The 26,176-nt window shown below is 28.1% G+C and overlaps 1 protein-coding gene across 1 annotated transcript in view; it reads right to left on the bottom strand.

The window, feature by feature from the left end:
• Positions 1 to 26,176, bottom strand: part of LanA (laminin subunit alpha) — a 267,274-nt gene that overhangs the window by 57,194 nt on the left and 183,904 nt on the right. The window contains exons 42-43 of the mRNA XM_075372885.1: positions 23,246 to 23,451; positions 16,398 to 16,551 (exon numbers count right to left, since the gene is read on the bottom strand). Coding sequence (XP_075229000.1) covers positions 16,398 to 16,551; positions 23,246 to 23,451 — 360 coding nt within the window. The remainder of the gene's footprint in view (positions 1 to 16,397; positions 16,552 to 23,245; positions 23,452 to 26,176) is intronic.

Raw genomic sequence — 26,176 nt, forward strand, 5'->3', positions numbered from 1 at the left:
GATGGGCTTCAATTAACCACACATCTCAGAAATGGTTGATCTGAAACTGTACAAGACTACACTTCATTTACACTCGTACATATCATTTTCAATCATCCTCCGAAGTAATACCTGACAGTAATTCCCAAAGACTAAACAGGAAAAAGGAAAAGTAATCCTTAGTGCTAGCAGCAGTGTCTAAACTGTGCATTGTCATGCAAAAAAATGATTCTCTTTGTAGCATTCTGTATCGCTCTCCTAAGCTTTATCAATGTTTCACAATAAACATCTGCGGGTGTTGTATTCCACTTTATAAATTTTGCCAAAAAAATTCCTTTACAGTATTAAAACACAACAGCCATAATTCTTTTTTTCAAATTGCTTTGTTTAGCTTTTTTGTGCTTGTTCGGTGAGCGAGTGTGTGAATACACTAGTTGGGCTATCTTTTTGTCTTAATATTGATGAACTGAATTTACTCCTGAGTTCCTAGAAACAATTCTGTCAAGCAATTCACTTTCTTTACTTTGTTATTGTTGAAGAAAAGTCAATCCTGCTTACCTTCCTTTCACTTTGTGAGCATCTGTAATTTGTTTTGGTATCCATCAAGCACAATAATTATGAAAACCCAATATGTCAGTTAACAATTTCGCAAAAAGTGGACCTGGAAATTTGGAAAATTTTCATCAAGTTCAGTAATTTGAGGCAGCATCTATCATAAATGGCATGTTAACTTTTTCAACAAATTCGTTACAATGGAATGCCACCTTCTTCGTCAGGGACATTAATTGGTCTTTTCTGAATTTCTTGCACCATTCTCTTACACAGCCATCACTCATTACACCATTATTACTGTAAACTATGTGCTGCTGATGGTGGATCTTGATTGCAGATGTTCCTTCTGCTTACAAAAAAGTGAATGATGCTATGTATATTGCAACTGTTAACAGCCTCAATAATTGCCTCCATATTTTACAACATACTGCTTGAGAAGTACAGAATGAAATGTCAACTACGTCTAAGTGTGATGATATTTAAGCTTAGCTGATGTCTACTGCATATGTGTTTCTACTGCTGTAGAAACCAGTTTGTTTGTAAAGCTCAACTGGAGATTAATTTATAAATAGCTTATGTATATAGCTTACTTGATATTAAAAAGATGTTTAGTTACAGTTTTCTACTTAAAAATTTCATTACTTTTTTTATGAGATACAGAAATATTTGTTCCCTATATTTAAGAAAAATTTCAAAATGTAATATTTCTTTATTTATTGAACTGAATATTTTATATAAAAGAATATATATATATTTAAACATTCACAAAATGTTAATAAAGTATGGGAATTTTAAATAACTTTCAAGCATTAAGCACAAAAAAATTAAATTTAGCTAAATTCCTATAACAAAATGATTTATTTTTCAGTATGAAATCACTGTGTAATGTTATTCGTTGTATCATTATAATTTTAGTAAAGACATGCAAACTTGTTAGTATTTTTTAGTAAACATGTTTATAATATCTGATTTCTTACATAACTAATAATTTAGGCCTTACTATTTATATAATGATACAAAACACTTCCACCAGAAGAATGAAATACTCAATAACATTTTATGACACAAGCAGGATTCAGTGATTTTTATTTCTCTCAACAAGCAGAACTTTTGGATACATTCTTGATGAATTCATTGATCAACATAATAAAACTTCATTGTATAGAAATAGAAACGAAAATCTAATGAAATACTTTACTATTGCTTAGTTAAAGCCTGTGTAAAATTTCTTTTACAATGTTTAATTTATTCTTGCTGTGATATTAATGGGTTGATGATTCATGTGAGTGTTACATATACTGCTAATGATTGGTGTTTGCTTATAAACTCATCAAAATAGCTTAAAGGCAGTATTGCTGCATAATGCAAATTTGATTTCCCCTATACTTGTAGTTCTTGCTGTAGGAATGAAGGAAACATATGAAAGCATGTCATTTATTTTGATAACTATTATGAATGATGAACACTATCAATAAAATTTTTAGTGTCCTGAAAGTTACATTAATAATAAAAAGGTGACAGTGATATTACAATGTATGTTTCTTGTGCTTATGATGCAGTCATGCTACCAATCAATACTTAGATAAAGAATGACCAAAAGAGATAATTTCACTTCAGGACAGCAAAATGTTAAGAAAACACTACCTCTTTAGCTTACTGAGTTATTTAACCATCATTACATAAAAAACTAGGGATAATAATTATTCTTTGAAAGCATTAGTAAAAGATGAGAAAGGCTTTGTTTAAATATTTAAGTCAGCCTTTTTTGAAGTTAACTGATGTTGAATTGAAAGAGGAAATATTTACAGGGTCTGAAATAAGAAAATTAATTCGGTACTACATATTTGATAAATTTAATCCTAAAGAATTATCAGCATGAAAATCATTCAAAATTGTTTAACATTTTCTTGAAAATAAAAACAAAAAATAGTAGTCTGTTTATAGAAGAAATTTTTAGTGAATTACAAATTTTACATTTCTTCCCTACAAATTTGGGCGATGTGAATGAACAAAGAAGGAAAAAAGTTTCTATCAAACTATATTTAAAGCAGAACAGAGCATTATTGAGGCAGATAGGATGAATCTATATTGAATGACTACTATGACTACTATGGTTTTTTACAAAGAGAAGATTTTTTGGTATATAAAAGCAAAAAAGTAATTTCTTAGTTAAATAGACACAAATTTCTGCAAAATACAGGTTTATTTTACTTGTTTTATCATCTGAACTGATAGTTATTATGAAGAAATATTTAAAAAGTGATTATGCAGATCGATCAACTTATATAATACTGAGATCATAAACAATAACATGTTCCTGTTATTTTTAAAGGCTCTTAATTAAAAATCTGAAGATGATTAAGAAAATTAGATTTGATTTTAAGATTCAGTGCAAAAAATAAATTTAAGTTCATCTGCTTGTATTTCGGTTCTAAAAACTTTCTTTTCATTATAGATTGCTACAATTGCAGTTAGTTGTGCTGTGTTCAAATTTGATATATTTTTGTCCACGATAGTTGACAGTGTTATTAATTTAAAAGCAAAAACTTTTGCAACTCTTGTAATAAAGTATTTTAAAATGTTTTGATATAAGAATTTTTAAAAACATTTTATAAAGAACTTGGCTCAGTGGTAAGTTTAAATTTCAAATTAGGTCTAATTAAATAATTACAGTAAGTTTAATTTTCATTACTTAATTTTTAACAATTATTACTATATTTTATTATTATCTTATAAACACAACCAAAATTATCATTTTGTAATGTTTCATAATATTTTTTTGTTTCTTTATTAATATTTTTTCATTATACTCTTTTCTCATTAACTAACGGTAGATGAATCAAAAGATCATCTGGTTTCAGATATTAAGTAATTTTGTTTTTCTTAAAGATGTATGAGCATTTTTACACTTTCCAATTTATTAATTTTCACTATTTCGTCTTTACATTTATTAATTTTTTTTAATAAGTAAAAAAGGTTCTTTTATTTATTAAAGTGCTTTTTTCTTAGAGATATAATGATAGTGAGAAATGTTTTTACTTTTAGAATTCAAATAAAGAGCAATATGTAATAAAAATACAATCACCGCATTTTGAAATATTTTTTATTTATATTTATGTTATTGTTATTTTATGTATTTCATACAATGACAATGAAACGACTAGCACTAGATAGGGAATCTTGGAGAGCTGCATCAAACCAGTCAAATGACTGAAGACAAAAAAAAAAAATGTATTTTATTATGTGTATTGTATTTAAATTTTGTAGACACTTATGACTTACTGCAGACCATTCTTCAGATTTAAAATGTTATGCAACAACAGAATTCAAATAAAAATAAAATAAAGTGGGAACTAGAAAGTGAGCAGAATGGGTTCTCAAAGTACGTGTAAGTTCCATCAAATCAATCAGAGTACAAAGTAAATATTATTAATTCTCAACCTTATAAATATAGCAATACATGGATAATAATTTTATCTATATACGTGGACAATACTGCATGTGCTATGTTGTCTCAAAAATTGTTTAATTAAATATGGGTCCTTTTTTATCAAGAGTTGTAATATGCCTAAATAATTTCTGTAAATTGTATCATATATTAATAAATTCAGATAAAATCTACTTTTAAGATAATTTTTGTAATGAATGAGAAAAGGAGTAATGGTAATAACATTTATTTATACTATTGTATAAAAGATATTGTTCCTATCTTAATATAATAGTATTTTTCATTTTATTTTCTTTTGATTTTTTTACATATTTTTTTTATTACTATTTTTCATTAAAAATATAAAATTAGTAATATAAAACTAGTTAGTTACTCACTAACATAATATAGTGTTAGTGTGAGTAGGATGATATTGTATTTTCCTTCGCTGAATCAGATTAAACACACTAAATATGAATAATGTTTGATTAAAAAACTTTTAACAACTCAAAAAAATTAAATTGGTTTTTAAGGGCAAAATGGGTATGTAAATAAAAATACCAAATTGAAAAAATTAAAAATTCATCAAAAAAACATTGATGAATTTTTTTTTTTAAATACTACTTTGACAAATGAAGGATGTTTGATAAGTCTTTGCAAAGTCAAGAGATGACACTCTTAGTTTTTCACATTTCTGCTAGGAGGTACATCAACTTTCAGTCAGGTATACTCATAATTTTGCTGTTAGGAGTCATTTGAGAAGTATCAAGCATTGTGATTTGTGAAAAAAAAAGGACAAAAGAAGATTGATGATTTCTTGGGGTGAACAAATATTACTTTTTAAAAAACAAAACTAAAGTCAAATCGAATAAATATTAGTTGAGTTAGCTCCATCAATTAGAACCAGTTTACAAGTGGTCTGGTTATTTTTCGGAGTAGTCATACTGATACAAATGATATTGTGGTACTGATCAGTTGCCTAAAAGCATTTTGAATCATATAACATTATAATGTCTCACATGATGGAGTGGAAGCTTCCCTTATTTTGTCTAGATTCAAATCACATAAAAAAGGTTTCGCATGTTAACAATATTTATAAGTTATTTCTTCTAGAAAGTAAGATAATATTGTCTGCAATATGGGAGTCATTTGAGAAGTATCAGATATTGTGAACAGTTAAGACAGATTGCTCACAATCAATGAAAAGTATGAATGAGTAAACATTTCTAAGCATGGTTAGGAGCTTTTTTGATATAATTTAGAGGTCTTTTTCACTATTTCTTAACAACTGATTAAACTTGGATCTGTTGCTACTGACATGAAACCAAGAAACAGTAACAACTGTGAGGAACTTTCTACAAAGAAAACTGTTCTATCACCAAGAAATGTGATGGCCTGTGTTTTGGGATGTTTGTGTCATAATCATCATTGACTTTCTAGAGAAGTTTAAAAAACCAAACAATATTATACATCTTTGCTGGATTGTATAAATGAGGAAATAAAGAAAAACGATCACATCTGATGAAAGTAAAAGTCTTCTTCACCAAGACAGTACACCAATTCACTATTCTGTGACTGCAACAGGAAAAGTTTTTGAATTATGCTACAAAATTCTTCTGTATCCTCCTCCTCACCAGATTAACACCTTTATATTATTATCTGTTTTAAAATATAAAGAAATGCCTTGCTAGAAAGAGATCTACATGAAATGATGAAGTTGTTAAAATATTTGTCTATTTTGAAGGCTTGGATAAATCATATTATAAGGATGGGATTGAAAAACTTAAATATTGCTGGACTAAGTGAATCAGGAGAAATTACCTTTAAAAGAAGATTATCTTGTGAATTAAAAAAAATTTTCACAAAAATTGTCTTTCCTTTAACTTTGTTTGGACTTTTTTAAACACTCCTTGTAAGCTAAAAATCCAGTTAAAATTAAAAAATTGTTATTGTCCAATTTCAGATCGATCAATCAGAAAAAAGAGTATAAATGAATAAATTTAATACACCGTTAACATGAATGTTCAAATACAATAATAATAAGAAATTATCTTTAATCTGATGTGACCTGAAGTATTAAAGAATTACATAATAACAGTCAATTTGGACAACTTAATTTTACATTCAATATAATTTCTATGCAAATAATATCAAAAACCTCATGTAAATATGAGAAATCCACAAATTTAATGGTTCTAGGATTGTGATTGATATTATATTATTCAGTGTAAGTACACCGAAGGTAAATGTGAGGTATGATGAGCTTAGTCCCTAGATATACATCAACATTTCTTTTTTCTATTATATTGTAAAACTACATTTTTATTTTTTTATGGGTTTCACTTTCTTACATATAACTTTTATACTACTCTCTTTAAAAGGTTATTATTTTTAATTCTAATAATAAATTTGTTTTTTTTTTTCCATCTACAGTATATTGCTACTTATACCTGATACTGTTTATATACAAGGTCTGTAAATAAAGTAATGAGACTTAGTTTTTTTGGTAGCCAAAGTGGCAACACTGTAAAGTTACTAGTAAAGATATGGTTATATGAACAGCCGATTTATATTAGGTATTAATATTTTTAGTCTATTGTTGCCACGTGAGATGTAACAAACTTTTTGTGAAACGAGTTTTTGTTGTGCGTTACAAAAATGAGCGATAATAATTATGAGCAAAATTGTGCAATCAAGTTTTGTGTTAAACTCAATTAGAATGCACTGAAACTTTTTCAAAATTGAAAAGGGAGTATGGAGATGATACTCTGTCACGAGCCCAAATTTTTAGGTAGTTTAAAGTATTTTCAAATGGCGGGAATCAGTTGCAGATGATCCACATTCTGGAAGACTGTTAACGTCAAAAAGTGACGAAAATGTTGAGCAAGTCAGAGATTTGATACGGTACAACCAGAAAATAACTGTCAGAATGATTGCAGAATAGTTGAATTTGAACCATACCACAGTCCATCAAATTTTGACAAACAAATTGGAGATGAAAAAAGTTTGTGCAAAACTCGTCCCAAAAAAGCTCACTGTTGAACAGAAAAACAACTGGGTGGAAGTGTGCCACAATCTTCTAGGCCAAATTGAAACCGATCCCGATTTTCTAAAAAAAAATGTTATTAATGGTGATGAATGTTGGATATTTAAGTACGACTCAGAAACAGAACGCCAAAGCAAGGGGTGGCACACTTCAAACTCACCACGCCCCAAAAAAGCAAAAATGAGAAAATCAAAAATCAAAACCATGCTAATTTGTTTCTTTGATAGTAATGGCATTGTCCATAAGTTGTTTTTGCCTACAGGACAGACTGTAAATCAATATATTTACTGAAAAATTCTTGAAAAACTGCAGAAACAGTTGCCCATGTGAGACTAGCCCTCAATGGCACTGATACTGCATCATGACAATGCATCTTGTTGCATTGCACTCTCATTAATGAGTTTTTGGCAAAGAAAAACATTCCTGTAGTTCCTCAACCACCTTATTCACCTGACTTCAGTCCCTGAGACTTTTTCCTGTTCCCGACTTTAAAAAAAACACCTCAAAGGACACCATTTAGGAACAGTAGAACACAAAAAAAAAAATGTATCCGACCATCTAAAAGATATTCTAGTTTCTGAGTTCCAACACTGTTATGAAGAGTAGGAAAACCGTTTGAAGCATTGCGTGAGTTCCCAAAGGAACTATTTTGAAGGTGATGTCCATGTATAACTGGATTGTAAAGTTTTTCAGAACGAGTCTCAATACATCATTTACAGACCTCGTATTTGTTATGAAATAAAATTACACTTTTATTTCAAAGTTGTCACTTTGAAATAGTTTAATTAACTATTTCCCTATAGTTGGTGGCATAAATATATACAAGGTCACACATTATTCTCATATTGTAGAGGAGATAAATACTAACATTGTTCCTTTTCTGAGATAAGCAAGTAAATATAATGCTTCTTCCAGAAAATAACAAAAGAAAAAATATTATCTTAAATAAATTAATAACAATTATTCTGCTAGTTTTAAATGTTAAATGCTTAATTAATAAATAGTTCTATTAAAAGAGCAATGGAACGGATATATAAGCATGACAATGATAAAAATGTAGGACATGCCAAAATATTATTATTTTTAATCAGTAATTATGTAAAATACTTGCAACATTAAGAACACAAAAGATGAGAGAACACATAAGTTTAAATCTAATGAGAAACCCATTTTTCTTTTCAATTTTTAAATTAAAAAAAAGATAACAAATTAGCAGAAGGAATGATAATGAAATTAATTTTGTTAGTAATGTGCACAGTTAAAATAAAAAGCAAGCGATGCACTCAGATGAAAAATAAGAAATAAATGTATTACCAATTTATTTACACAATACAATTCTAATTGTTTTAAATAATACAAACAGATTATTATAAAGTAAACACTGAATCAAATGGTTAATTTAAAAGAAGAAATAATTGATAAAAAAAGTTTTTGTTTAATCAAACTCCAACAACTTCAGCAGCTGCAGGAATTATTCCACAGTATATCTGATGGTTCCACATTTTTATCTGAAAATTTATTAGATTTTCAGATAACTGATCCACAAAATTTTATCTGAATCGTTCCACAAATTTATCTGAAAATTTGTTAAAATTTAATGTAAATAAATTGGTATTTAAAATTAAAGAAAATTCTAGCCAATTATTATAAATAAGGACATGCTATAATATAACCAAAAATTGCTAAAAAAAAAAAAAATTAAATGTATTATCTACTTCTTTTAGTTTTTATGTACAGAGTTCCTAATAAAGTATGACAAATGGTACTGCCTCAAGACAATCTATTTTTCAGTATAAGACCATTTCTTGGGCTGTGCTGTAGGCGACTTTTGAAACTAGGGCTGTAAAAAAATACCAAATGCTTAAAATTTTTGTTAAGGTTGCCATGCCTAAAGTATTTTAGATAAAAATCTTTATTTTTCAATGTCCTTTAAAATTATGTGTCACAACCCTACCATATCAAATTACAATTTTTAAATTGTTCCCAACAATGCTTGAGGGTGTGGTGGTCTCATAATGAAAAATAGATTGCTCTGAAATAGAAGAATTTGCTAAATTTCATTTTCTATGCTTAACTGATTAAAAGTTATTTAAGGGTTCAAATAATTTTATTAACATTTATTTATTTATTATGTTTCCCTGCTTATTTATAACTGAAAACAAATTGAATCATAATCTCCTCTTTTATTTAATATAATAACAAAAAAATTTACCTAAACTAGCTTGTGCCATACATGAAATAAGTGTAGACATATATTAGACAATTTTTACTTTCCCGTCTTGATAGTCCTAAGCAAAGCTATAGCTCTAGAAGGAAAAGTATTATAATCAGTCCAATTTAGGAATATGTGGTTTTCACCGGATCTTGACGCTTTGACACCTAAGGAACCCAAAAAACCAGATAGAAATTTTCCGTATGTTGTATGTAAATCTACTGACCTTTCCATCAATATGAAGTGTAAATTTGTCACCACAAATTAGGCAACGAAACAACATCATTGTTGTCACAAATTTTATACTAATTGTAATTACTAAGGCATCATTTCAACTGTTTCTGCAAAATCTTACAGATAGATGGTTCAAAAGTTGCTGATCAAGTTGATTCACCTCGACTACATTAGTACCCAGCATAAATATAATCAACTTGTTCTTCTTACTCAGGAAGTCTTTTAGAACTTTTCTTTTTAAAGAGATTTATTTTCTTTCTAATTGCTTTTTCCAGTTGAAAAGAACTACATCGATGGTTTTTACCATATTTTATTTTGAAATGTTACATTACATTATCTCCACAATTAATAGCGTTTGCTGTAGCTAATTCGAGCACACAAAAAGCTTTCTCCACAGGAGAGGTGGCCACCTTGCCAGACAGGTTATGTGGTACAATAAACAAGGTTATGCAATACAATTGTCTAATTGTAGCAACTTAAAAACGTTCTCTGTAAAACTCAATTATTGTCATAAAGACAACATGTAACAGTTAAATTTTTAATAAATCAAAAGTGTTTATTTCATTCATAATCACTCTGTATAATCTGTAACATCTGAAAATGTGTACAATTATGTATATTTATTCCACACTGATGTATAAGTATTGGGTTTATAATGTGTAGTACAGTTTACAGTTACAAAGTAAGAATGTATCAGCTCTTTCTGTGCAGTATGAAGAATGATGGGAATAGGTAAAATTTGTTGTTTACAACAGACTCTAATTACAAAGTGTCATCACTCTATGTGATACACCCCAATTTTTCATGAGCACACCTATTTTTTCAACAATCTTCCTCTAAAACTTATTTCCATCTCTGATTTTTTTTTACAGATTTTCCTTTTTCCAATTTATTCATCTTTCCCTTGGTCTTCCTCATGGCTTCTTCATCATAGCATCTTAGCCAACCCCGTTCAATTCTCTCCTTTAGTGCTCTAAAATTATAGGAATATTTATTCTATACCTTTCTTACTCTGTATTTCTCCTATCATGCATTATGTTTTCTTTCTTCATATTTTTCCTACTGTATTTCTTAAAAACTTATCTAACAGCCTGTACTTTACGATCTCTTCTTGTAATCACTATAGACACTGAGAAATAAATTAGATGCAGATCTAGGATTCTGCATGAATCTTTTGCTTTTCTACCCTGCCTTCCATGATCTGAGAATTAAAATCGCTTCTTGTACATCAATGCTTGTCCTAAAACCAACTGGTCTTCATTTAGTACACTTTCTGTTTTGTTTCTTCTTTTTATAAATTATTTTGGTTAATAATTCAGCAACCTAAGATGTTTAATTTATAGAGCTAGTTCTTAAGTTCTTACATTTCTGTGGCACTGTAAAAATAAAACTTTTATTAAAACGTAAGAATTCAGCAGTTTTGAATTTTGTGAACTAATATATACAATCTACTCAGTCCCACTTTAACCAGTGTAGTAATTCAATTGGTATATTATCATCATCATTTTTTAATGTTTTATTCTTATTAAAAATTTCCAGAGTTATTTTGAAATCAAAAAGTAGACTAGTTTCTTCTAAAAATCACATGAATTTATTTTTCTGCATAAGCACTTACACATGAGTTTTTTCTATCAGATAATATTAAATACAATTAAGAAAAAAAGTTTTTTTGTCAGTTAAAAAAATTGAAATGTATATTTTATTATATTTTTTATCAGTTTATTACTGTTGATTTTTTAATTAGTGTTTATAAACACTATTTGATGATCTGTATATTATTTGCAATATAATACAGACAGAAGCACAGAATCACAAAAAGGAACTTATAAATATTCATAATGAAAAAACTCATCGAAAAAAACTGTGAATACAGTTTATTGTATTTTTTTTTTTGTTATTTTTTCTAGTTTTTGAATCTGCAATATACAGTGCAGATACAAAACTAGAAAAAAAATATATAAGACAAAATCTGTGTAGTGCAATGAATAATTGATACATAAGAGCAATAAGCAGATACATAGAACAATAAGATACATACTGTACACTGACCGAAGTGATGTCGAGAAGATGCAGTAAAAAATAAATATATAAGCTTAATGATTAAATGAAATCAATCTCTAAAGCTCCATTTATTTATATAAATAAAATAGCATTGCACAGAATGACATGTGATATGGCAAGCATTAAAGTGAAAACAAAGCTTAGTGTGATAGTAACATTATTTAGAAGACTCAAAACAAATAAATTCAGTTTCTGAAAACAATATATTATGACTGAATACAATAATGTTAAATTCTATAAAAAAATTATCTAGGCACAACCCAACCAGACATCTCCAAATTAACTCATGTAATAAGACATAGTAATAAGACAAGTAATAAGTTAATCCATTTTAAATGACAAGTAAAGATAGTCATGTATAAATTAGAAGAATTTAAATATATTATTCATTATACTGACACTATACATGATGAACTGTGTACTTTGCAGTTTTTGTATGAAATTATAATTACTATGGTCAATTCTCAACTTGTGATGTACAATTCACATGAGAATGTTTACATCTTGCATTGACATGATCTGTATAATAAATTATTAGGGTTGATATTATTAGGGTAAGATATTAAATTCATTTTTCACAAATAGATAGCTTTATGTTTGCTTTGAAGGACTTCTATCAATGTTATATATATTTTTTTTGGCATTTAATAGTTGTCACTTTTAGCATAATTTAGAAGCAGATTGTACGTAATTTTGTTTGATCTTTTTAGTTCATCGCCAATTTTAATTGAGTGTAAAAAGAACATTTTTAACATACTTTACTTTTTTATTTCCATAATGGAAAGAAAGCTGCTGAGACTCACACAGAGATATGTGAAATTTATGGTGTTGATTAGAACACACACGTCAGAATCAATTTAAAAAATTTCATTTTGTTGATTTTTCACTCAAAGATGACCAACATTCTGGTCAACCTACTTGATGAAGGCCAACTCAAGCTCATAACTGAATTGGATTGTCAAATAATTGTGAAAGAGATTGCAAAGAGATTAAATGTATCATATATAACTGAAAATCACATCAAATATTTTGGACTTGTTAAGAAGAGCTCAATATTTGGGTTTGCATGAAGTGAAAGAGATTCACTTAAGACAACGAATTAATACTTGTGATACGTAAAAATTTCATGAAGTCAACCCTTTTTTGAAACAAATCATCACTGGTGATGAAAAATAACTTCATCACTGGATTATCTACAATAACATCAATCAAAAACAATTATGGTCCAAAAGCTGAACTGGATCAAAACAAGATCGTGCTGTCAATTTGGTGGTATTACAAAGGTATTGCGTATTTTGGGCTGGTTCCAAGAAACCAAATGATCAATTCAAATGTCTACTTTCAACCACCAATGAAACTGGAGAAAGCAATCTAAAGAAAAACAGCCAGAATTGGCAAATCGCAAAGGAAAAAGTGTTCCATCAAGACAATGCAAGGTCTCATACATCTTTGGTAACTTGTGGAAAATTATTGGAGCTAAGTCGGGAGTGACATCTCATCCCCCATATAGCTCTGATCTTGTGCAATCAGATTACTATTTATTTTGAAGTTTGCAAACCCTTTGAATGGTAAAACTTTCACTAATGATAATGATCTGAAATTGCATTCATTTTTTTGCTGATAAGGTTCAGAAGTTCTATGAACATGCGAATCATGAAGTTACCAGAAAGATGGCAAAAGGTTAGAGGACAAAATGGAGATTATATATATTTGATTTAAGTTCATTCTTCGTATGAAAAACGAATTGAGTTGTATTTCACACTAAAAAACCAAAATTACTTTCTTGCCAATCCAATATAATGTTTCAATCAGAATAAAGATTTATTTAATTACTTATTTCAGTTAAATAATATGAGGTAAAAATCAGTTGATTATAATAGTAGTAAAATAGTTAATTTTTTATTTCAATGACTTAAATAGTTAACTGTCTCTATACTTCAAAAATGTGACTTTATTGAGTGGTCATATTTAAAAAAAACACATTCTGAAGGAGCAGAGGTCTCTGCAAAAGTACTTGATGGGAACAAATTAAAAAAGCAGTACACAAAATTAATATACTTTACTGCCTGAATGTAATTTATTTAATTATTTATTTACAATAAAAACAGTAACAATAATTATTGTGATTTTTTTATGTTGAGTACATTTATCTAACTTTCTTAGCTTTGTCATAACTAAATCAAATGTAAACACGTTTCGGATATATTCCATTTTCCAAACTCGATGCACTCTAGTGAGTTTAGGAAATAGTTGCAGTATAAGTATAGGGGTACAGGGTGTTTTGGAAATGGAATATACAAATATATGAAATGATCAACATGCGATTTAGTTATGACAAACTAAGAAATGTAGATAAATGTACTCAATATAAAAATTATGACAGCAGAAAATGTATGTATTCTAATAATAACCATAATTGTGATCATCTGATTTTTCTGCATCCTGTTCAATGTGTAAATAAATATATACTCAAAATAACTTTCAATAGTGTCTTTGGAACTGTGAATTATTTTGTAGTAATTTTTTACATTTAATGTATTATCTTTAACATTATTTCATGTGTTTGAATGTAAATAATAATTAATATGGATTTTAATCACATTTATTTCTTATAATCTCTGTTTAGTATGTTAGAAGTTTAAAAACTATTTCAAAAAAAGGTATGCCAGCACTGACCATATTAAATTCATCCCTGTTTTATTGGCATTTAAAATAATTAATTATAATGCTAAATGTAAAAATGCTCTTGCAAGAAACACTGCTTAAATTAAAAAAAAAATAAATAAATTATCCTTTACTTCAAATTTGTTTAGTTATGCTTGTATAAACTTAGAAAAGCCTAGTACAGGAATACAAAAAGTAAAGAAGTGAAAATGCACTTATATCAAAATAGAAAGAAATAGAGAAGTCCAGCAGACTTCAACAAATGATTCACGCAATTCAGAAAAAAATCATAATGAAATATTAATTACTTTTTGAAAAAAAAAAATTGATCTTGTTATTTTTAAACTCCATTTAACTATGAATATCCTTTCATTTCATTTCAAATTCTTGATAAAATAATTTATTTATTATTAACATCAGTATGTTTGTCAAGTGTTATTTAGAAGTGTGTATATGCAGGTGTTTAACATAAATTAAATATTTTTACATTTCTTTCATCTAACAGAAAATACATAATTCTAATGAACACCAATCAACATTCAGGCAGGATTGCTAATATTTTCAGGAAAGAAATTTATTTTCCTTTCAAAATAACAACAAAAATATATATAATCATGATAAAATAACATATACTTACTTACAAATAGAACATGAGTATAATATTAAACAACAGAGACTACATTAAATGCTGCATCGAGCAGACCAGATGCATAGTCATCCACAGATAAAAGAACTTGTGTGTAACCTTTGCAAATTACCTGAAAGAACGGTTGCTCGACTAAACCTTATGTCTATATCCAGTTTATTTTCAAGTATTATCTGATTAAAATATTAACCACAATATAAATGTTTTACAAATAGAATATAAAAGGCAAAGTAAATGTGCTTAAAGAGTATAAATTTATAAAATAGTAAATTTTACAAAACAAAATATTAAATTATATAATTCTTTCATTATAATACAATCCTTATAATGAGGGTGTTGATTTATGCACAGGTAAATGTTATGCTATTCTATTTTTCATATGGCAACACTATATTCAAGGTTAGCTACATGAAGCATCAAAATAACTTTTTCAAACACTAGTATCATCTTATTACCAATTCCTTTATAGTGTATCAGCTGTGATTTTTTTTTTCTGAAGGGTAAGTGTATACTTATACTGTACACACATTTTCTGCATTTTGCATAAAAATATTTCATACACACGAAAGACTAAGCTTCAATTGAAATTTTATAAGATTGCAATGCTTAACATTATCATGTTTGATATACAAATATTATGAAAATCAGACAATACAGAATCCAAAGGGTCTGGTTTGACTGTAACCGTTAACCAAGAAAGTCCTGTTAAATGTTAAAGAGTGTTTAATTCATATAACAAGAAAAAGTTTCTTAGAAAGTTAACCTTACAGATTAAATGGTAAACAACTACTACTTTCATGAATATAAAATAATCAAAATTATAAGCCTTTACAATGCTTATATTGGTAAAGTTCATAAACTGCAAGAAATAAACAATGAAAAAAATTTATAGTATTTTCATGTTACCAGCTAACTTGTGAAGTGTAGTGCAATAGGTACAGATAGGTTATCAGTAAATTGAATCTAAACTTAATATTCTGGGTAAATAACGGTAAATGTATAAGATTAAATGATGTTAGAAATCGTGCAGGAATGCTAAGTAAAGTAATACTATATAAGTATATGAGCAACTCCAACACCTAAGGGTAGCAATATCATTACATTAATTTGATATCAGTTATGATTTTGTAAATAGTATTGTACATCAAAAGAAAGTTAGTATTCATTCATTAATAATATGGCAAATAAATTAATGAGAAAGTAAAAGAAAACCACACTTAACTAGGTCAGTAGTAAATATTAAATACTAAGAATTATTGAAGAAAAGAATTCATTATTTAACTTAGCAATTTTCTATTATAATGTATGCATATTTCAGTACAATGCTGGTTAGTCCCGAATTTGAATTTTTTAATACAAGTTTTAATATACATAAATTAATTTTCTTCACAAAACAGCTAGGAAAATTACTGAAATGTAAAATAAAAAAATACTTAAATCTTGATAGTAACTTAATGTTTATACAAATCAAAAAATAATAAAAATAAATAAAAACACAAAACAAAAATAATCAACTAATTTTAATGCATGAAAAATATAATGTTATTGTTTTATGATTAATAAAATAAAGGTTTACCTTTTAGCAAGATCTCGAGCCATTGTTACACGTTCCTTTAGTGTTTTCAGGCTTTCTTGGATGCTGTTACTTAAACGATTTAAATTATTAATACGATCTTCCAGTGTATCTTTAAGTGACACAATATTTGGAAGCACTGTTTGTACTTCATCCACTGTAAAAGCATTAAAAATAACATTAATTTTGTGTGTATTTTTATTTACAGTTTGGTTAAATCATTTAACACTTTAATGGTATAAAAATAATCAATAGTTTTGGAACAGTAGGATCCAACTTCAAAAAAACAAGCAAAGATACTAACTACGTACAAGGTTTGTAAATAAATTAATGAAACTAGTTTTTTTTTTGGCAGCCAAAGTGGCAATACTGTAAAGTTACTATTAAACATATGGTTGTATGAAAAGCTGATTTCTATTAGGTATTAATATTTTTAGTCTATTGTTGCCACGCGAGATGTAAACAAACTTTTTGTGAAATGAGTTTTTGTTGTGCATTTCAAAAAATGAGTGATACTAATTATGAGCAATATTGTGCAATCAAGTTTTGTTAAACTCTATGAGAAAACTACTGAAATTTTTTCAAAATTGTAAAGAGTATATGGAGATGACACTCTGTCATGAGCCCAAGTTTTTAGGTGGTTTAAAGCATTTTCAGAGGCCAGGAGTCAGTTGCTGATGATCCATGTTCTGGAAGACCATTAACATTATTAAAAAGTGACAACACTGTTGAGCGAATCAAAGACTTGATATGGTACAACCGGCGATTAACTGTCAGAATGACTGAAGAACAATTGAATTTGAACCATACCACAGTTCAACAAATTTTGACAAATGAATTGGAGATCAAAAAAGTTTGTGCAAAATTGGTACCAAAATACCTCACTGTTGAACAGAAAAACAACTGGGTGGAAGTGTGCCACAATCTTCTAGGCCAAATTGAAACTGATCCCGATTTTCTAAAAAAAAATGTTATTAATGGTGATGAATGTTGGATATTTAAGTACGACTCAGAAACAGAACGCCAGAGCAAGGGGTGGCACACTTCAAACTCACCACGCCCCAAAAAAGCAAAAATGAGAAAATCAAAAATCAAAACCATGCTAATTTGTTTCTTCGATAGTAATGGCATTGTCCATAAGGAGTTTTTGCCTACAGGACAGACTGTAAATCAATATGTTTACCCAGAAATTCTTGAAAGACTGCAAAAAAAAATTGCACGTGTGAGAACAGCCGTCAAAGACAACTGGATGCTGCATCATGAAAATGCACCTTGTCACACTGTACTCTCAATAAATGAGCTATTGGCAAAGAAAAACATTCCTGTAGTTCCTCAACCACCTTCTTCACCTGATTTCAGTCCCTGCGACTTTTTCCTGTTTCTGACTTTAAAAAACCACCTAAAAGGACACCACTTTGGAAGAGTAAAAAACATTTTTAAAAAAATGTAACCAACCATCTGAAGGATATTCCAGTTTCTGAGTTCCAACACTACTATGAAGAGTGGGAAAACCATTTGAAGCGTTGCGTGGCATCCCAAGGGAAATATTTTGAAAGTGATAAGAGTCTACAAATAATTCGATTGTAAATAAAAAGTTTTTCTGAACCAGTCTCATTACTTAATTTACAGACCTCTATTTAAACAAAATTCCTACATTATTAGTAAATTCAAAAAAAAAAAAAAATGGTATTGTGTATAAATTCCAATAGTCTTGGTAGTTTATTAAAGTAATTTTAAATAAGCTATTTCAAAACAAATTTCTCAGTATATGCTATGACATAAATCTAACCTTAAACCATAAACCTAAACTTTATAAAACAAAACCAACATAAATATTTCTATTAACTCATTAATAGAAAGTTACATACCTTATTATCGATACAAGGAATACTTGTCAATTAATTAGAATTGTAACAGATGGCAGTACAAGCAAATAACTGATATGACATTTGGCAAGTATCAACTCTTACATGATTCTTACAAAACCTTCACTACATTCCTTCAGTTTGGTTATTTGTTACAATCATTCAAGATAAATACACTTTGGTTTTATTAAAAATATGAATATTGCACAGTGATTAAATATTTGTATTTGATAAATTTCTTTGTTTTATTTATTCAAAATACATCAGTATTGCTAGAATAAGTATACTAATAAAAAAAACACTACCACAAGAAAAAATGTTATGTTGCTATGCCAAAAAAATACCAACTGATCCTCACACTCAACTTTATTTCACTGATAATACTAAAAACGTTTTTTAGTAATATTCCTTTAAGAGTTATTGATATACAAGAAAATACAATTTTGGAAAGGGATTTATCAATTCATTAAAAAATGTTGTATTGAAGATGTGTAGAATGTTTTGTATTATGAAGAAGGAAAAGAAGAGTAGAAATAAAAAGGTAGAGGTAAGAATTTGTATACTGAATTTCGCAATGTAAAAGATACAGTTTTGCTTTTTTTTCTTTCTTTTTTTTGTAAAGTAACTTAAATGAGGAGGTTGTAATGTTTCATTTCCAGCATTAAAGTTACCTTAAACAATAAAAATTTCATTACACAAAATTTAATTCATTTAGTAGTTATTAGAATTTTAAAAACCACTCATCATTTAGTGGTATTTATAGTGAATTTGTGATAGAGTACTGAACTACTGAAATGCATTGAATTTTAATTCTGAGCAAGTTTATTTTGACCATGCAGGTGTAATGTTTAATTTAACAGCGACTTCCAGTTAATTTCTAGATATCCTGGCTATTATATGCAAAACAATGAATGTCAAATGAAAGATATGGTGATTATAATTATTCACATTCACTAAAAAAAAAAAATGGATAGATGGATGAGCAATCCAAAATAATAAACCGTGGAATTATTATTATTTTGGATTGCTAAACTGTGGAAGAAGTGTGGAAAGAAGAAGAAAGAAAGAAGAAATATGGAATTTACGGAAACTTGGACAATAGAAAAAAGTAAATTTAACTACATGTATATTAAAATTACATAATAAGCAGTAAATACTTAAAAATTAACAAAGTGTTTGTTAAAAACAATTAAAATGTAAAGGTAAAACTTTACATTTTAATTTTTTTTTAAACAATATTCTAGAATGATACATATGGGTTTAAGTATTCTTGTAAATACTGAATTATTCTTCATGTGTGACTTTTATTTTCTGTTTCCCAAAGTGTGAAATTTCCCAAGTGTTTTATTATACAACAAACTCATGGGACAATCAAAATTATTATATTTGCAAAAAAAAATCAAACTGTGCTGGTTTGCTTTGAAGAATCTTAATAAAATACTAAAAGCTTGTCATCATTATTAAATATTTAATATGCCTTGGGGATCCCTCAGAACATCAGAATGAATTTTCAAGATATAAAAATCGCTATCAGATCATTGTTTTTGGTGTATGTATATATAATTTATGCAGATCATTGTGTAGAAAATTAAAATTTTTAATTTAATTAATGTGTAAAAAAAAAATATGATGTGGGCACCACATTACTTCCTTGTACGCCTATTAAATTACAAATACACATTTTTTAGAAGTACATAAAATTTTATTTCACTAATAACTTCTGAATTTTTTTTATTGTTGTTGTAAGATGAAGTCAGATTGAACTGGTGTGCCTTCCCCTTGTAATATCCAAAATTGCATTAATTAAAATTTTATTTGGTTAAAACTCTGGAACCAATGAAAATAAGTACCACTTATTATATATTGTTGAAAAGCTCTCAATGAGGGCTTATTACTACAGTTAAGAAAAAGTCCAAAAGCCAAATTTTTTGTTTTGGGTTTTTTGGAAATTTTTGGTTAAGTCAATTGCAATCAAAAGGGGAAGGTGCACAAATAGATGATACAACAGTCCTAAATCCAAAATTTCAACATCCTACAGCTAATCGTTTTTGAATTATGCAAGGTACATACGCACATATATATGTACGTACAGACATCATGCTGAAACTAGTCAAAATGGATATTTCTATTGAAATCTGAAAACCAAAATTTTTCGTGATAACAATATTTCCTTTACTTTGTACAAGGAAATAAAAAAAAAATAGTCATCTATTTTTAAAAGATCAGAATATCCACCTCTATCGAACCAGAAAAGAAAACTGTTTTTGTTTAACTTAGTACAATACCTTGGTTCACAAGAAAGAATATTATAACATTTCTGTTTTCATTTTTAATAAATTACTGATCATTTAAAAGATCTCACCAATTCATTTAAAACAAAATTTAAAAAAAGTTTTCAGAAGCAATGTTACTACTGTATATGATAATAATGAAAAAAAAAAAATTAAAATAATAAATCAACAACCTTATCTTTCTGCACCTCCATTTAACATATACTACATAAATTTGGTCAAATTATTTTCATTAACACCTACTGGATTTGTATTCATTTTGTAGTTATTTTATTAAATATCTTCAAATAATTAATTTACCACCGTTTCTTATAAAGTAGCATGTAAATTAATCTGAACACAGGAAATTTTTTGTTTAATTCTATGTTGTGGCTACACTGTTGACCATACCCATTCTTTAAGTGACATGTGTAATGTGAGGTTATTGTTTTTTTGGTTATACAACAATTTTCATGTTATATATAGTGTTTTGTGAAAATTTATTTCATTTTTTATTACAAAATTGTATTTTCATAATTTTGTTCTGCGAGTCTTGAATATAACGCACATAAGTCCAAGAAAGCATTAGAGAATTGTTTCTCTTTCTGAGCATACCAATATGATTCAACAACAAATAGCTTCTGAACGAGATGTTGGACTAGGGCAGTGAATGCTATTTTATATAATTTACAGAAACTGGTTCGTTTTCACCTCAAAGGAAAGGCAAATGTGGCAGAAAAGAAAAACTACTTCAACGCAGGAGTTATTAGTGAGAAAAAGTAAACTTGATCAAAAATTATCTGCTGTGGACTTAAATCAAGAATTAGCAGTCAGTAGAACAGATTTACACATGACAACTGTTAGATGCTGACTTCTTGCAGCTGGCCAGAAAGCTCATCACGGTAAAAGCAGCTTTTAACACTTTAATGTGCAAAGAAAGGCTCTTATGGGACAAAGTACATACTAACTGGGCTAAAGAACACTGGAAAAACGTTATGTTTTCTGATGAGTCATATTTTTGTTCAGGAGCTAAAGGTTCTGTAAAGAAGCATCAGATGAAAATACATTACTGGCTCACATCCAACAATCAGTTAAAACATTTCTAGAAAAAGATGATTTGGAGTTGTTTCACATTTGGAGGCCCTTGTTCATTACTTCCAGTAGATGATACATTGAAATGCGATGGGTAAATATCAAGATTCTGAAGGAAAGGGTTGTTGCACAACTTCAAAACTAATTCCTACTAGATCAGAGTGTTCCAACAAGATTTGGTGCTATTCCATACTGCCAAAAAAGTGGAAAAACGTTTGAAAAACAAAACATTAAATTCTGGAAAATTGCCCATGTCCAAGCAATTCCCCAGACTTAAACCCACTTGAAAATCTTTGGGCAATAGTCTAAAAATGATTCTCAAAAATTAAATGTACCACAAAAATTGACCTCATTAAAGAAATATCAGTATGGTTTCAGGATGAAGAATTGCCCACATTCTCATTGCTAACATTGCACCCTCACATAATGTTTGATATGACGTATGAGGATTTAAAAAACAACTACAAGTTTTTGTAGTTACTTTAGTTTGAATGATTTCCTTGGTGAAGCTGAACTTTGGTACAATCAATCGAAAGGAGAAAAATGTGGCAAATGTTGAACCGAAGGAGATAGAACTAGCTACACTAGTTAAAGAAACCCACATTCATTAAATGGATGCTACTTATCTTACTTGCACAGCCCTGCACAATCTGCACTATCAAAAAATCCTTTAGCACCTTATTCAGGGTAAAACTTGGTTACGGTCAACAATGACAGAAAATCGGCTTGTCAGTCTTTGTATGATGAGTGTGCATAAAAAGAGGGTTCTGGAAGCTAAAAATAAATTTGAGAAAGAAATTTTGTCAAGATTTAGCCAGAACTCTCATAGGCTAGTGCTGAAATAAGATTTAGATAAGTTCGAACAGCATTGCAACTAATTACTTTTAGCATTTTCAGATGTTCAAATAAAAACATTTTTTAACAAAAAAACGTTATCTTATTTTTGCCCCCCCCCCTGTTGAAAATCCTTGCTACACCTATGACAGGTATGTTTTTTTTTTCTAAATAAAGTTACTTTTTATTAAATAACATCTATGTTCAGATTAATTTGCTCACCACTGTATTTACATTTTTAATTATTAATATATGCTTTAACCAGTTTTATATTTTATTTTTATAATTAGTTGTGAATTTTTTTATATAATTATATAACCAACATTTAGCATGATTTCCCTTGACTCATCCAGGGAAATCAATCTAGGAATGCAACAGTTTCTTCCTTTGTAATTGTGAACTGGCATACTCATTTCTGACATGAATTATATAATGTATTATTATATTCCAATCAGAATATAATATTTATTTTTCTTTATTTATATCTACTGAATTGATATTAAAGAATAGTACTTAAAGAAATTCTTTAAGTACTGTATTTTACTGTAACATACATTAAAAGAATTTTGTAATATTAGACTATTAATAACTAATATTCATGTACTCAAAAAAAACATGTTTGCAAAAAACCAAAATCATCTGGAACAATGATTGATAATTTAAAAGTGAATTTATAGCAGCATATTAATAACCAAAATTATAAGAAAAAATTGTAAAATAAGTTAATTTTTAATTTTCTAAATAAAACAATAACTAAATTAATATATAAACAAAATAATAATAAACGTACATTGATTATTAGCATGAGTTACTGCATTATGTGCTGCTGCGCTGTTTTTATATAATTGCTCTGAGTTTTGTCGTTGTTCTGGAATTGTATCGAGTATGTTTTGTATATTACTAATTTGATTAGCTTCTTCAGTCAAATCTTGAGCTTTTACACCAGCTTCCTGAGAACTCTCAGATACATTTCTTGATTCCAACTGTTCAAGTTCCCTAAAATAAAATTTATATTAGTAACGCTCCTTTTTTCATTTATTAACAGCAACATTTGTATGTAACAATAACAAAAGATGGTTGCACAAAACTGAAAAAAAAACTTTTCTTAAAACATGCAATTTAAAAAGTTAATCTTCCTTAAATACTTACAATTTCCAATTTAAAGACTCGTCTCTTAATTTGATAATTTTGCGTTCAGAATTATAAAAAACATCCCAGAACTTTAGTCTAGTCATGTGAAGCTTGAACTTTTCATTTTAAAGGATTATATATAGCACAAACAACATATAAACATGTGTACATGAGTGAAGACATAAATATATTATGTGTGAGTATGTAAATGTATATGCCCACAAAAAAAAAATTCACTGTATCCGATTCTAAAAAACATTATTCCAGGCTATTTCACCTCCAAGTACAGTGATGATGCATGGTCCATGAATTTGACAGTGCACATTATTTTATATGTAAATATTCAAAGTTAAATGCACATGAAGAACCTAAAATTTTAACATTAAAATTGTGGTAATGACAGTCATGATGAATCAGGAACAACACAAATTGCTGAGCAGTGGTGTCGATATGAAATAAAAATCAAACCAATTTTGTTTTATGACATAAATAATTATAATAAGTTATTAATAATGATGAACTTTCCCCACTCCTATTAAATGGTGTATTGGAAAACGTTATCACAAGAATAAAGAATAAGCTAACAGATTAAATTGAGGTATAAAAATTAAAATATGGAAATCAATTGTTTGGTTTTTGTAGAATGAAAGTAAAGTAGAATTTTTTAATTGACAACGGATGTGAACAAGAAAATAATGTCAATAAAAACAAAAATGAAATATTACAATGCTAATATTAAAATGGAGTGCTTACATTCCATTGCAGTGCAGTGGAATGTTTAGCTTTAATGAGTAAAGGAGAAGTAGAAGAATTAGAAAAGAAAGAAAGGAAAATTATGAAAAAGATCTTGAACCTAAAAAAAAAATGAAGAGGAGTGGGGAAAATGAAGTAACAAAAAAATATGAAGAGGGATAGAGAAAATGAAGTAACAAAAATGAAAAGTTATTACTCAGAAGAAGAAGATTAATGTTTTATGAACGTTAATCTGGATGCATAGAGCAGATTAACTAAGAAAATATTTGAACATTTCAACTCCAAATTTCAAAATAGTAACCAAATGGATAAAAAAGGGTTAGAAAGACAGAGAACTGGGTATTAAAAATGAAAACATTACAGAAATGAAAACTTCTGGAGGAAAATTAAGTAATTTAAAGGTTTCCAAGAGGTGGAGAAAAAACACCAAGAACACCTTGTCAGAAGAAACAAAGAATTTAGTGAAAGAATACTGGAGGAAGAAAATCACTAACTTTTTCATGATATCCAAAGGTGATCAAAATCAGCAATAGAAAAAAGTATAACTTAATAAAAAATCTTGAAACCGCATGTTGTTAATTCATCAATTTTTTCTAGAAAAGTATCAAGGATAGTGGTCATCTTTGTGATTATTGCTGAAAGCATAGTAATATTATCAAATGCATTATGGTGATATTGTGAAGGCAATTAATTAATTCTGTGGCAAAATTTCCACACATTTCATAATGTGTGGAATTTGAAGCACTTCTCTAAATGTGAAAGTTAATTACAAACAATGGCTCAACTGCACGTGAAGAATGGATACAGAATGGGTTCAATTTGCATCCATTTTAACATTAGTTTAATAGTATTAAGGAATATGAACAAAGGAGAAAGAGAAGTTTGGGGTGACGGAAGAAGAAGTAGAGAAATTAGTTTTATATATGAGATTAATACATAGTGTAACTAATAATCTGCTTTATACTTGAAGAAATGAAGTTTTCCATAATAGTATAATTACACTGGCAACAACATTCACTTCCGAGGACTGTATCTAGATTTCAAAGTTGTTATTGGTTTTCAGAAAGGCAAACATTAACACTAACAACTACTACTAATTTTCCAACTGTTAATAACATTTTAACCCTGTTAACTATTCCAGGGGGATTAAAAGAGAACAGTAGTGTGGGAAAGATCAGAAAGAGAGAAATGTCATTGTATTGGAGAAAGTAAAGAAAAGTGTGCATGTACATGAGTGGACCAATGAATCATTGAAAATGAGAATGACTATTTGATGAATATAATTTTTAAAAAGCATTAGTAAGGTAAATAAGTAAGTTTTTGATGAGTAAATAAACCTCTACTCATAAAAGTAAGACTATCATATACAGCAATGTAAGTCTATTTATTTTATTAAGCATCATTTACTAATATTAATAAAAAATACCAACAGAATGAATGTGACAGTGATAGATTAGAACTGCATCCAATGCCCATATTGGAAAGTTAAAAAAATCCAATTTTTTACCTTTATAAACAACTTCATTTAACAAGGTTTTAATAGCTAGCATTTTATTTTTACATCATATTCTTTTATATCCAATTTATTACTTTCTGAAATTTTCTGTAAATTTGTAGAATTATCTATCATTAACAATAAATTTTTTTTAGGTGAAACACCAGATGGATTACCATTTCCAAAAAAAAAACACAAGCAACTGCCTAACTCCTTTAAACTACGAAAACTTTCACGAAATGTTTTAGAAAAATCTATAAATTATATGGCTGTAAAGATCTAGTCTACCATCTTATCAATTAGTTTAAAAAATTAAATGGAACTAAAAAATTGATTAGTAAT

The sequence above is a fragment of the Lycorma delicatula genome, chromosome 8 (assembly GCF_047948215.1).
Source record: "Lycorma delicatula isolate Av1 chromosome 8, ASM4794821v1, whole genome shotgun sequence".
In the NCBI taxonomy this organism is placed as follows: Eukaryota; Metazoa; Arthropoda; class Insecta; order Hemiptera; family Fulgoridae; genus Lycorma; species Lycorma delicatula.